General features: G+C 44.1%; 1 protein-coding gene across 4 annotated transcripts; it reads right to left on the bottom strand.

Moving 5' to 3' along the window:
• Positions 1-686: 686 nt before the first annotated feature.
• Positions 687-12,734, bottom strand: GNL2 (G protein nucleolar 2). Of its 4 annotated transcripts, XM_075173889.1 has the most exons (16): positions 12,544-12,734; positions 12,366-12,450; positions 11,016-11,110; positions 10,370-10,509; positions 9,082-9,266; positions 8,551-8,617; positions 7,070-7,228; positions 6,389-6,502; positions 5,475-5,603; positions 4,645-4,749; positions 4,376-4,534; positions 4,121-4,228; positions 3,337-3,770; positions 2,600-2,679; positions 1,773-1,870; positions 687-867 (listed from the first exon to the last, which is right to left on the bottom strand). In XM_075173889.1, the coding sequence occupies exons 1-16, from the start codon at positions 12,605-12,607 to the stop codon at positions 718-720; spliced, it is 2,172 nt and encodes a 723-aa protein (XP_075029990.1). In that variant the 5' UTR covers positions 12,608-12,734; the 3' UTR covers positions 687-717. The 4 variants fall into 4 exon arrangements, with proteins under 4 accessions (XP_075029990.1, XP_075029991.1, XP_075029993.1 ...); XM_075173890.1 differs by lacking the exon at positions 6,389-6,502 and having other exon boundaries at positions 12,544-12,733; XM_075173892.1 differs by lacking the exons at positions 12,366-12,450; positions 12,544-12,734 and adding an exon at positions 11,661-11,853.
• Between the last annotated feature and the right edge of the window lie 1,915 nt (positions 12,735-14,649).

Here is a 14,649-nt window from a genome sequence, read left to right as displayed (position 1 = left end):
CTACGTGGTTATTTCTGATGAAGCAAGAGGAAACAGCCTCAAGTTGCACCACGGGAGGTTTAGATTGGATATTAGGAAAAATTTCTTCACCGAAAAGGTTGTCAAGCATTGGAACAGGCTGCCCAGGGAAGTGGTTGAGTCACCATCCCTGGAGGTGTTTAAAAGACGTGTAGACGTGGTGCCTGGGGACATGGTTTAGTGGTGGACTTGGCAGTGCTGGGTTAATGGTTGGACTCTGTGATCTCAACAGTCTTTTCCAAGCTAAATGATTCTGTGATTCTGTGATAGGGGTATGATACCATTCCAAGCATCACTGCTCAGTGGAAGCAAATGAAATCTTTACTTGAGGTACCTGCGTAACTAGCTGGCTATACACAGCAAGCAGACATGGGAAAGATAATTCACTGTAGTCATATGAAAAGCTTCATAAAGCTAATTTCCAGAAAAAAAAAAACCCAAACCACCACCACTGAATAAGACTTCAGGATATGTTTTGCCAACGCACTGTTTACTGGCCTTAGATGGTGATGTGGAAACACCATGATCTCCAACTGCATAAAGAACTTTCAGATGATGCAGAAACAAAGAGTGAGATGCTACTCCTGGGAACAAGAAAGACAAGTCAAACTAGGCTTTGAATGGGAACTACAAGTTTTATATTAAAAAAAGCCACTGCATACTAGAGCTGTTTTATGTAAAATTTAATAGAATAAGCAGTTATTGCTTATGTTTGTATTTTTTGTGCTTTGATCTTTGTCCCTCCAAGCCAGTTTTTTTCTTGTTCTTATTCTTATTTTTCACGTTGTGAGTTTCATAATACCGGACTCCTACTTTCTTGGACCGCTGCTGCCTCTCAGCTCGTCTTCTCTGTAAATACACACAAAACACATTAGCGAATCCACAGTATCCATAGCCTGAATTTGTTTGCATTCTTTCAAATGTTGTTCACTTTGCATTCCACAAGTCTTAAGTAAAATAAATAATTTCAAACAAAACATTACTGATGTGAATATATGGACATCTATATGGAATCCACGCATCCATGCTCTTAAAATGTTACAAAGGAAGATACGCTTTAGTCTTTACAAGAGTAGTAAACAAGATACAAGAAGCAACCTGATGTGCACAGTCACCCAAGAGGTCTTTAACAGAAGATGTGACAGAACATTCATAAACAGAATCCAGCCTTCCGCTCCCCTCTGACAGTCCCAACAGTCCACAGCAAGGGTCCAAAAAGCCCTCGCTGTGCAAGTTTGCTTACAGATCACTTTCAAAGTCCTACAGACAGACTATTTGACTTGGTATTTAAGTTATTCTAGAAGAATTGTTTAGACTTGACCAACATGAACAGAAAGTAGCAGCAGCAGCAGCTCTCTTTGAAGACAGAACAGTACTGCCCATCTAGTTCTAAATTCTCCCCATCTCCCAGCATTTAGACCCCTGCTCTCTTAACAACATCAGTGGGCAAGCTAACGCTGAAAGCGGAACAGTTACCGCAAAGGATTCTCCCCTTAACAGTCTTTCTGTCATGGTTACCTGCTGGACCCTTTTATGGGTCCATGCTCAGCTGGAACATGCTACTGTCACATCTCACGTCAGCAGCGAGTCACCCTGTCTTCACATGTCCTCTACCTCAGCTACAGTCCCTGCGCTCTCTCCCTCTTACTAGCGCCCAGTCTCAAAGCTTTTAAGTGACAATGGGCAATATATATATAAAAAAAGCCAGCTCTATTACTCTGCTCATTTGTTTTACTACAAGAAATCACACTTACTTCTTTGGATGTAAGTTTCTTGCAAGGCTGTTTACCCAAATGGTCATCATCATCATCATCATCTTCTGCTTTCCTTTTTCTTTTCTTCTCTGTGCTGCCTGCAAACAGCAGAGATCACATATTCGGGCATCTTCCAAAACACCCATCTGTTTGCAGAACTTAAGACTGGGGTCACCATCCCATCTACTTCAGCAAGGCGTTCCTTTAGTCATCTTTTAATAGCTTCTACCAAAACAACATGCATGTTCCTTACCAGAGAATCCCTTGCTATTACTATGAAAACTGCTCTTGAGAAGCAGATTGCTTAAAGCCTCATGCAAGTCCAGAAGAATTTCATAGGCTTGTCAGAAAAGGGTTCTCCCACATGATTTTGCCCTTAATCAAACTTACTATGGAAACTGAAGCCACAGACTCTTGAAGTCACCACAGTAAAACCTATAGCCTGAAGTAGCTCTGTGCTTTTATAATGTCGTAAAACCCTTCCACTCCCTTCTGTGTAATATTACACCATGTGGAGCAGAAGTTGCTCAGACTGCAATCTGCCCATAGCACCATTCTTTTGGAAATACAACATTTGCCTTCACTTTATCCTCACTCACTAGCACTTTACCCTCACTCTCTTACTATACAGACAGGTGTTCTACAGAAGGGCTACAGCAAGGTCATGAGGCAGCTCTTAGGTTAGCTATGGAAGTATTTAAATAGCGTTAGGGGAAAAAGAACTTGCGATCAGGAGCTAACGAATGCTTCTCCCCCTAACTCCCTCTCTTCTCTTGCTTATGGGATTCCCAAACGTAGATTAAGAACATCTACTAATCTTATTTTACCTCTGTCTTCAGTTTCTTTGGGTTCTTCAGACTTCTGCATGGATTTTGCAAACACTTTTTCACTCAGCTGCTTAGGGATTCTACAAAAGATAAAATAAGCAATAAAAGAATGTCGTAACACAAAATGTAGCCATCTCCAAGAAGTGATCAGTCTCCAATAGATCCCAGTAGCCTGTCAGCAGCAAAGCCACAGCTTTGCACCTAAAAAACGTATTAGAGTAACCTTGTCTCTGGAGTTACTGGGCTTGTGCGCTGCACAAAGGGACAAAATGTAACACTTAACCTTGAAATGTTAGTCCTCACAAAGCTGGTGGATGAGCTTTGCTAAAACTGGGCCTGCTATATGAGCTAGGATACTCTTGTACATGCATGGAGACCCAGTTGGCATATCCAGGTAGGACATTAGCCTTGGTACTGCTCAAGAAAGAACCCAACATCAAGGAGAGATGTAATACTGCTACTCAGAATACCAACAGATTTCTAATCCATAGCTTTCCAAAAGTGACAACATTTTTAGTTATGCTGGTAAACAGGACTTCTTGGAATAATCTTTCAAAAACAAACTGCTGCATAGCCAAAGTTCAAATATTTATGGCTAAACTAGATAAGCTGTGGCAACTTGGGTGTGGCAACACAGCGGAACCAGTCAAGCAAATTATGGAGTGAAACTACAGCAGAACCACATTAACCCTTTCCCCCCCTGCAAAATATTTCAGTCACTGAACAGATTCAGATACCTTATTGCTGAGAATCTCTTTGCTTTGGCTTTATCCAGAAATTTTTTGTATTTTGCAATCTTCTCCTCCAAAGCCTTAAGAACTGCCTTAGAGCTCTCCCTGGCACCTGGTACGGCCAACTGAGATTCCTCCTCTACTGAATCTTGATGTTGCTCATTTTCCTCTTTCTCCTCTTCCTGCTCCTCCTCTCCAGAAGAATCACTGTCTGTTTCATCAAAGCCTGGCACATCTACAGGAACCAGGTCTTCTTCTGAGAACTGAGGTGCCACATTAATCCTCCCAAAGTTCTGCCGAACATGTGACATGAGTTGCTTAATTTCAGTGTCTGTATTATTCTTCTCTTCTGGTGGCTCCACACTTGATGCTACCAACTCGGAAATTTTCTCCTCATTGTTATCTTGGCTTGATGTCATAGTTACTTCCAAAGCAGGAGGCTACACGAAAGAATGTCATGGATATATTATCTAAGAAGTCTGTCCCATCTTCTCTGAGAGCAATTTCCATTTTATCTCTTTGGAAAAAGTCTAAGATGACAGGCTAACGATGTGATAATTACTGACATTCTGGTAGTCGGATGATTGTAAAATGGCTCAGACATCTCTGTGAAGAGCATTGCTACCTGCTCCTCACCAAATTCAAGTGAGTGTCACCTGAATCACCAGACTCGGGCAGAGCCCAAGACGTGCACTGCCCAAGTTACATGGCACTCTGGGAAAAACAACAGTGAATACCATTAGGAAAACCGAATAATATGTGAGAAGAGGCACGAGCATCACATTCTCACCTGAGGACCTGTTTCTGCATTCGGTGGCTTCACAAAGAATGGAATTCTGCCTCTCTGCCAGTCATTGAGAACCATCTTGCTCACGGTTTGCATGTCAGGTTCACCACCCTAAAAGAATCCAGTAACAATTTATGTCCACGTTTGCAGGGCACACCACCTTTCTATTACCTGTAAGCAACAGAAACATTCATATTTCCCGTGTTCAGTAACAGGCGACATGCTCTTCCAGTCTGCAAATGCAGAAAATTGTCACACCTTCAGCAGTTTTCCAGTCCTAGAAGCAAGTTTCTCAAGGAAGTCTTCTGTATCCTTCCAGGAATCAATTTTGTACGTCTTTCTGATGTACTCTGGTTTGGCTCTTTCCAGCACGGCACTAATATGATCTTCAGGGCTCTTAATCTTTTCAACTTGAACCTGAAAACGAATGGTAGAATATCAACCCTTTGGAAAGTGTGCATTCCTTTCTTTGAACCCATCATGTTAACAACAGCAAAGATTTTCCAGCATGTAGTGCAGATACATACCACACCCTTCAGCACAATGTCTGTTTCTGTGTCTCCAGATGGATAAACTACACCTGGGCAGTCAATGAGAAAAATCCGCCGCATCAAGGTTATGTATTGCCACACCTGAAAGAGATCAGTAGTTCCCCATGTTACCTCCTTCCACAAGACAGCCCTCTGTTCTGCTTTTTAAATGCACAGTTCTAATACACAGGAGTCATCCTAGGAACTTGGTATTAACACACAGAAACAGAATATAACTTGGCATTTTTGTTAGCTAGCCAAGACGTTTCGCACCTTGCTCCTTCTGTATCAGCCAATGCTATCCCTAAGGTTTTGTATCAAACTACTAACTCACAGGATCAAGGAGAAGAAACAACAATCACGACAAACTCCAATGTTCTGTGGTTTTCCTCTTCCATGATCCTTAACTTTAGTGATATTTAGGAGTAAAATGAACAGGCTAGCAAAAAAGATTCCTGTAACTTTGTCTTCTTGTTTACTGTCACATTCTTGAAGAACAGAGTTAGAAAACCAGCACTAACACAGCCTGATGACACAAATATACCCAATCATTTGATTTGGGAAAGCGCAGACACTGAGTCAGGGCAGCTAAGCATTCAGATCACAGCGCTACAGTACAGGTGGAGTGGGAACTCAGGAATGCTTCCAGTAGCAGTGCTTCAGAGCAATGCCTATCGATCAGGCACTCCTCAGACTCAGGGTCACATAGCCTGTACAGTCAAGTGCTAGATTTGAAAGTGTCATTGAGCTAATTTTACATGAATTCTGCCTTTGACAATGCACTGACATAATTAATTTTTATCTTTAATGTAGGAATCTCTTCCTACCTTTGTTTCACCTGCAATAGGGGCCACATTGCAGACCTTCTTAGACCTTAACGTATTGATCACTGAGCTTTTGCCAACGTTCGGATAACCAATGAAACCCACGCTGATCTGTTTCTTGTCAGAGTGTAACTGTTAAGAAATAAAACATCTTTTTAACACCTCGTAGAGAAACACAAAATTACTACTACAGTTCTGAACATTTGAGCAGCTACTGTTCTCACTATATTGGAAAGCAAAGGGGACTCCAAAGTACCAAAAAATGAGATCAGCTCTTTTCTATCAGGAGAAATGTATAAGGGTACAACCAACTTGCCATCCAAGAACCCCAAGCATTGAAGAAAATATTTGCTACTTCAAAAGGAAGATGTGAACCCCTCACATTCCTTGTTGCTCTAAAATTACTTGTGAATGCCTTATTTAGAAACTGTTTAGGTTGAGAAACCAAGCAAATACAAACAGTAGCTGGGGACAGAATACAGATGTGGCTTGAAGAGACAGTAACTAATCTGAAGGCAATAGAAGGTGCCTTTCTTGGAAAAATGAAGACACTTAAAAGGAGAATACCTTAATAGAATATGCATACATACAGGACATAAACAGGTGTGAAATATGGTCCTTTCTTCTACACATTCAAATGAGACCTAGGAGTGTTAATGGGATACTCTGTCTACAAGAAACCTAGGCCAGAGACTGATGGTCAAATCCACTCTTTCCAGATCTCCTCAGTTTGACAACCATTTTGAATATATTTGAAGAAATATTTTCCAGAAGGGAGATTTATTGATGGAGTCGTTTGCTGACAGAATGGCCACAGGAAAGTGTACGAACCCCAAACATTAACGGAACAGAAGACTCCATACTAAACACCCCCACTCCCCCAAACAACAATACAAATCCCCAAAATTGCTCTGTACCTTTCCAAACTGCCTTAAAAGCTGTATGAAAGCACCTTTGCCAAAAGGGTTTGTGAGGCTGGCATGAAAAGCCAGTGTTGGATACTCCTGGGAAAGGACAGCAACCCAGCGCTTCTAAAGAGGAAAATATTACTGGGTTAGGGATCCTGTGCTGCGGAGGTGGTGAAACAATCTGCTTATGAGCAGAAGTACACAGCATCTTCACTCGGGTCACAAATGCAACTGTCTATGAAAATCGCTATGCAAGAACCTTTGAAGCATTTCACCAACCCAATAGCTAAAAGGACTGAGTATTGTTTTTATAAAAGACAAACAATTTCCCAAAAACGCCTTCACTGCTAGCTAAAACTAATTAGTTTAACAATATAAAGCAAACCAGCTGTGGTGGATACGGATCTTAAGCGTACTAACATTTAGCATACTCTGGAGACATCAGCTGAACTGTTAAATCCAGACAGAGGAAGTAGAGAATTTGTGGCTGGTGAGTGTTGCTCAACTCAGCCAAACTTGGACAGATTTACATTGTAATTGTTACTTTTATAGCAGGCAAGCAGAGAGTTCCCATTGACCCAGTTACATTATGCCCTTTGAGACCAGCATGAAGACTGGCAACAGAATTAAAGCACAGGCTACAAAAGGAACAAAGAAGGTCCAAGGAACAACAAGCAGGATCGTGCTTACAGTAGCCCAGGTAGGAACAAGATCACACTTGTTCAGGACAAAAATGAGATGTTTCCAGTGTTTCTCCTTTTTAAGATAAGATTCCACATGAGGGGAGCGAGTACCCATGGGATCCCTGGCATCAAGAACTTGAACAACAACATCTGATGAGTCTATCACCTGAAAAAAAATCACACAGAAGGAAAGGATTTTACGGAAAGTAAGACATCTATACCTCCAAAATGAAAACTAGTAATTTTCTGAACTACACCCTTAATTTAAAAACCTTGTATCCTTCACGAACAACTGTTACTTCCCATAAACTAGTAAAGCTCAGACTACTATCCATTGATCCTCCACTCTCTCTTCCGCTAACTCCCCTCCACATTCAGGCTGGACAGCTGAATAGCTTTTACCTGTCCTTAGGCACCAGGAAGATGCTTGTAGCACTTGGGAAAGAAAACAGTGCACCCAGACAGGAAAATTAATTGCTTCAGTAGACAAAAACAATGTTCGCCATCCATTCTGCAGCAATTCAATTCTGCCATTTCATAAAGGATCAGGATATAAAGTATGTTTTCTGGATCAATATGAAACACACAACCAAGTAGGAACCTGCTGTTAGTCCACTAAGCATTTACAGCAGGGAGCTGTCATTTTATGACTTGCTTCAAGCCAAGCGAATTTGTTTCACAGCTATTTCCTGCATTTTTGGCAGCATCTTACCAAAATCTGTTTTGCTCTAGCGTTCCCAGTGCTTTTAGATCTAAATGAAAAGGTTTTAAGCTACATTTGGAAATTCAGAGCAAAAAGTCAAGCAATTTCACACCTAACAGTCACTGAGTGCACACAAACTGCTCTAACAACCCTAATTCATTCTCAGTCTCCATTCCTCTAGCAGTCAAGGTGACTCGCAGGGAACCGAGGGTCAGAGGCCTCCAAAGACAACCCTATCAACATGCCAGATGTTTTTAGCCTAAAGAAACTTAGGGGCCTCTGACTGGTTTATTTGTGGTGAAGCCCCAGGAATCTAAGAGCAGCTAATACCTTCGCTCTACCAGTCCATCTCTAGATCATATAATTTAAGGATGTTTGTTCCAGTGGGATAAGAGCTCAAGAATCAAGCTCAGTCAGGCAGAGATTTGAAAATGAATCTCTGCTCTCTTCTACAGCTGGCTTTTTCTGTTCCCATTTATGTACCGTATCAGGACCAAAAAAAGGGTGCATGGTTTCAAGTCAGTCAGTTCAACTAGGCTGACAGGAAAGCAGGCAAGCGAATGACAAACTCAGGACATCTCTGCATGAAGAAAGTCACTGTCTTAATGTTTCTAAGAAACTTCACAGCAAATTCAATTGTATTAAAGCTTCTCTAACAGAGCAATAAACGGTTTTCAGAGCTTTTCTGATTATTGCTGTATGGGATTTCCAATGCTGTGCTGAAGCACCTGACTTTGTAAAGGCTGATAGACATGACTCTGCTGCAAATTATAAGCGTTGCTTACCTTGTAGAGCTCACCCCAGATTCTTTTGGACTGTCCTTTCTTATATATTTCCTCTTGTGCTTCATCCCTGGAAGTGGATTACCAGAGACATCAGTAACCACAATAGCAGGGTTACAGTATTGTCTTCTCTAAAGCCATTTAGCCATTTATAGACAAAAGAGGAGATGAGGCCCAAGAAACAGACAGCTGGGATTTAGCCCCCGTCCTCAGCCTTCAATCTACCCATTTGCAGAAAGGTCATACGAACATGTGCCCTTTCAAAGATTCCTATCTGCCCGCAGTCAGTTCCCTATCTAACCCAAAACGTGAGTTTGGAGATATTCTGACATGCAACAGAAAACGAACTATGAATAAAGACAGAAGGATCCCATGGAGGCATGGGATTAAATACATAGGGACAAAACAGGATTAAAAAAATCCCAAATTCAGCTAATTTCACTTCCCTTACTCCTCACAGAATAACAGCATTGATGGATGTAATAGATACTACTTTAAAATGTAAACAATGAATAATTTCTCCTTTCTATTTACCTTACACCAGTGTCTTCTGTCACCAGGTCTCGGTCCTTGCCCTGATCATAAGATCCTGATGAGGCTTCAGCATTCTCCACCAGAGACTGCACATCACTTGCAGAAAGATTTGGTCTTTTCCTCTGTGATTTGGGGCCAAATGTTGTTTCAAATGTTTCTGTGTCAAGAATGTGAACTCTGGAGGTCTAAGGAAAAACAGCTTGGTAAAAAAACCACAAACACTGTTTTTTCCACTCTCATGACACGCAGTGTACAAGACCTTAGTTCAGCGGAACTCTGCAACCTGTGACAAGAGTTACAGGCGCCTTCCTAACAATGTTTGAGGTCTCCAGCTTAATCTTTGAGAAAGCTGATGGATATTTAATAAGCAACAAAACACATGGCACTTGCCAAAGAACTATGCTTCAGTTCTTTCACCTTAAGTGACGTCAAATTTAATTAAAGCTACAATGATGAAAATTTAGCTGCTATCTTTGATCATTTCTCATTTTTCTAACAAGTGCACAAATCTCGCCAAATTCAGAGTTTTGTCAGGATAATTACAATCAAAATTGTAGATTTTCAAGCCTGTAATGAATGCCAGCTTTTCTTGGAACGGCACACAATTCATTGCTGAAAGAAGTCATCTGTTTTCGTAGTACACATTTTAGTTTCTTGTAACTTTTTCCTTAATTTAGGTAACATTTTTATGACATAAACCTGGAAAGTTTCCGTATGAAAAAATAGCTAGTAAGAGTCCAAAATAATAGTTCAGACGTCATGAAAGAAACCTGGTAATAACTAAAACTTGATGTACTAGAAATGAAGGCTGCATGCACAAGAATTTCTGATTCAAGATAAAAAGCACATATTTGAGTTCAAATTCATCACACGAGAGTGTTTGCAGTGTGAAGCATCCTCAAAAAAGGTCCCTCTGTCACATGAGCTATTAGAAGCATTAGAACATAAGGTGGCTGCTACAGTCATCCAAAGCTGGTATGCTAACCTAGGATGTTTTAGGGTAAGTTTCCTACCGGAAAACAAGAATTTCTAATAAATAGATCTTCTCACAAACTAGGGGGAAGTAATACACTGTTTCTTTGCCTTCACATTTGACGTCCACAGTGATAGGCTCTCAAAAACATCCTTCCCCAAGTCATCCGCCCCAATTGTCCCTCCCAATGCTTCTAGAACACAACATTTCACCAGGCTGAACAGAGACAGCACGATCGCCTGCAGATAAATAACACTCATGGCACCTCTGTGCTCAGAACCCAGCCTTCACCCTGTACAGATGAACGATACTCACGTGCGGTTTAATCCGATCATAGAAAAGGGACATCGGCAACTTTCTTTGCTTCATGACCACTCTGTAAGGATCTTTCATGACAGTTTCCATCTCTTCTTGAAATTTCTGTAGGGATGATTGCTTGATCACGCGAGTATTTCCTGCATGCAAAAATGAATATTGCGCCTGACTATTCCTTATCTTAACTCTTCATAGAGCCTGGGTACACTAATAAAATATTAAGTCCATCTGGAATCAAAAATACCAGTGACAAAAAATAGAGGATTTTACTGAGACAAACCCCAGATTAGCATAAATAAGCCAATTCCTTTCTTTCCCACCATTTAAAGAAAGTTTTAAAAGTATCCCTAGGACACTTAACATACATAGCCTACAACATACATACACACGGGCAAACCCCAGAAAATGTCCAAAGGAGACAAAATAACCACACTTTAGAGGAGTGCATGGAAAGCAAACACCCAAAGTACAAGTACATGCAAAGCATGAGCCCATACCCATGCCTACGGTGGGAGTCCTTCACCTTCATTTTCAGTATCTGTCCCACACAGCACTGAGATCACAATTCTGAAATAAACACCCTCCGAACACACAAAGTTCAACAGTTTTTAAGCTTGCTGAGTCTGAAAGTTGAAAAAAAACTCACCAAACCATTTAATATTTGGTTCCACTCTTGCAACTGTGCCTGGTGCCACTGTTGACTGATACTGTAGAGGCTTAATCACTTTACCATGTTTGTTTCTAAGTGAAAAATGAGAACACATGTAAATACGCAACGGCAGCACACAGCCCTCTTGCACTTTTGTTCACTAGACCAGAAGCGCATCCACAAAAGCCAGAAAGACCCTTCATCTAGAACTGGTGCCCCTGAGATTGTTACCAGAGGTGGTACAGCCTGCAAAGGCTAATTAACAGAACAGAAGAAATGATGTCAGCCAGTGCACACTCCTAAGTCTCATTCCAGCTTGACCAGACTCTTCATGAAGGCTGCTTATGTCAAACCAGGAATGGCCTACTGGGGTGCAAAAAGCACCAAAGTACAATTTCCTAGCGAACACCGCTTTCTTCCCTCATGGGCTCACATGGAAATTTTTAATCAGCTCTACCCATCAGCTGGTGCAGAACACTCATCATAAGATAATTTCCAAGTTGAGACCTGGCTTAAATTTAGAAATTTTTAAAATACATATTTCCCAGTCTGCTCTCAAAACAAAGTGAAACAAAACAAAACTGCTAATCTGAACCAGGATTCTCAAAACCCCCTGCGGCATCTACAACGTGGCAGACACACATGTTTACAAGGTGGGAGCTGCTCCACAGCCAGCGATTCTCAAGTGGAGTGAAAGGGTGTCTCTCAGCAAAGGAGCCGTATAGAAGTCAGGCTCTTCAGACATTTTGAGGTGAGCTTTTGAGTTATGCTGTTATTGGAAATGAAGGAATTCTGGGCGTTTTTGGGTTCACAACATTCCAGTGAGATCACATCAGCTGTTCTGCATCATATGTTTTCCAGCTGTACTCCCTGATACACATCGCTGGTCTGTGTGAAGCTCAGGATAACGCTTCCCAGCCCACGGTAACATAGCAAACAGGAAGGAGCGGCTCCGCGCCGACACGCAGGCGTTTTGTCATCAGAGCAAGGAGAGCCGCGCTCAGTGCGGTTCCATCTGTCACACAGGCTGAAGGCGCTGGCACCGGAGGCCACACTGCTGGTCTGTTCCCACGAACGCACTCCCCGCACCGCAAGGCCCCGGTGCGTCCCGCAGGGCACGGCCCGGCCCCGTTACTGACGGCACGTTTACCGGCGCCCCCCCACTGCCGTGCCTCGCGCCCCGCGGGAGGCCGGCCCCGCGCCCCGGCCTGGCCCGCGGGAAACCACTCAGCGCCTTCGCCCGGGAGGGCGCACGGAGCCGCCTGCGCGCCGCAGCACCGGTAACGGCGGCGACGGAGCGGCCAGGCCGCGTCCCCCGCCGCCTCCCGCGGGCCGGGCCGCGCTCACCTCCGCTCCTTCTGCCGGTACATGTTGAGGCGCCGGATGGTGGCTCGGTCCCGCATGTTGTTTCCTCCCGCGCCCCCCACGCGATCTGCGGAGACAATACAGCGTCAGGCCCGGCCCGGCCCGGCCCAGCCCAGCCCAGCCCAGCCCGGCCCGGCCCGGCCCGCGGCCCCACACCTACCGGGATTGGTGCTGGCGCGGGAGGGGTTGATGGTGCTGCGGCCCTTATAGCGTGGCTTCACCATCCTGCTGAGGGAGCCCCCTGCGCGGGGCGGGGCAGCGCTCACGGCCGGACCGGGGAGAACCAAGAGGCCGCTCCACCACACGCGGCGCACCGGGCAGGAAGCGGCGGCACAAGCACTTCCGGCGTGGGGGTCAGCGGCATGACGCACTTCCGCTGACTCAGTCTTCCGGCTGCGCAGGCGCATGGGGTTGCCCTGACAGCCACGTGTGCCCCCCCGGTAGCTATGGCAACGCGTGGGGCTGGCCCGGCCCCGCCGCCGCAGCCCCCTGGTCCTCCCGGCCCGCCGTGCCCGCGGGGCTTCCCGGGGCCTCCCCAGCTCGGGCCACGCCGCGGGCGCCGGGCGCCCGCCACGACCCGCCCGCGGGCGCTCCCGGGGCGCCCGGCCCCGCCAGGCCGAGGTTCGCGGGAGGGCTCCTGTCCGGGAGCGCGGCCTGCGGGGCGGGCGACTGGCGGTGGGCCGCAGGGCCCCGTTCGGAGCGGAGGGCGGGACGCGGCCCTGCCGCCGGCTCTGTCTCGCTCCGGGACGCTGCTGTCCCGGACGGGGCTCCCGCCCCGGGCAGCGGGGGGACCGCAGGCCCTTTCAAAGGAAGGGAAGGCTGTAATAACGAGGGTGCTGGCACAGGAGCCCTCATTGTTTGTGAAATGTTGTTTGTTCACAGAAACATAATAAGAATCATTTGGGAGCTTGGCATTAGTGCTTATTTCCATTTGCAGATGAATGCATGTGGTCAGCAAACCGGTTTGTTGGTGTAGGGATGCTGGTGGGAGCACTGGCGTTGCAGAGCATACTTACATGCGGCAGGGCAGTACTGGTGGGATGTTTATGGGCACACAGGGTTGTTTTTTCTGGGTTACTGGCAATGACTTTTTAAAATTAGAAATCATAACACTGGCGTTTTTGTAGGCATGTAAAGAATTGCATGGGCAGCGCAGAAACTTAAATCAAATTTAGGCAAATTATACGTCAAAAAACTAAGCCTACATTCATGTTAGGGCCAGATTTTAATAGAAATTGGAAAGATCCTCACCTTGGGGGAATTAACAAAGCCCCACTGAAACGGTGTTAATTTATACCAGAGGTTGGGCTGGGGCCAAACTGCTCAGCACGTTGGGGAATCATTCCCCAAAACGAAGGTCTGGCCCATCGTTTCTAAACGCTTATTAGCAGCAGAGTATTCACAGCTAGTTCAATTTCCTTCTAGTTCTGCTAATGCTCTTCTAAATCCAGAACAATAACAGAGCTTCTGAGATTTTGTACTTTTAATGATTTTCAGCATTTTGCTTTTAGGTAGTGCATAGTCCGTGTTGTACAACGAAGTCCTGATGAGTCAAGACTTGTGAGATGTTTTGTAAGATGGCGGTCTTGAATTTTCAGTCTGTTTTGGTTAAGCCTACAATTTCTGTTTTTTCTCTTAATAGAATTATCTATGCCTTGGGCATTTAAAAAATACACATTGATGTGGGCATAAAAAATTAATTCCAAATTGTAGATAATTGTTTAAGCTATCAGACTTGAGGCTCATGTAGAAGAGTTTTCCCAGGACAAGTGTGTTTTCTATTAGAGTTGATATCAATCTGTCAGAAGATCCTTTTGATTTTCAAATTTTTAGACTAAATAGTTGAGTAATACTTGCTCTGTTCTCCCCCACTCTTTCTTCCTTTTCCTTAAGAAAACACTCTTTTTATTGTTAGCAAGATATTTTGGAGTGCATCCAGAAAATTGCTGTCTCTTTCTGTGAAAGAATAGAAATAGCTAGCCTTAGACATGAGGTTATGTCGTGGAGAACTTTTATTGGTAATGCGTCTGAGTTAATTGTTGAATTCCCACGTTGAAAGCTTTAACACGGAGGCCTCAGCACCACTTTCCCCAGCCCTGCTTAGTGAGCCCTGTCGCCCAAATTGGAGTGGGCTACAATCCTGTATTTTCTGTCATAAGAAAAGATTATACTGATAACATATGGGAATTGCATTCAAACTGGAATAAATTCATCCTTTCAGCTGCGCTCTCCTCTGTCTCATGTTTTTCCTGACCAAAATTACATT

The sequence above is a fragment of the Calonectris borealis genome, chromosome 25, assembly GCF_964195595.1.
Source record: "Calonectris borealis chromosome 25, bCalBor7.hap1.2, whole genome shotgun sequence".
NCBI lineage: Eukaryota > Metazoa > Chordata > Aves > Procellariiformes > Procellariidae > Calonectris > Calonectris borealis.
The sequence above is the reverse complement of the archived record's forward strand: the minus strand, read 5'-3'. Positions and strand labels throughout refer to the sequence as shown.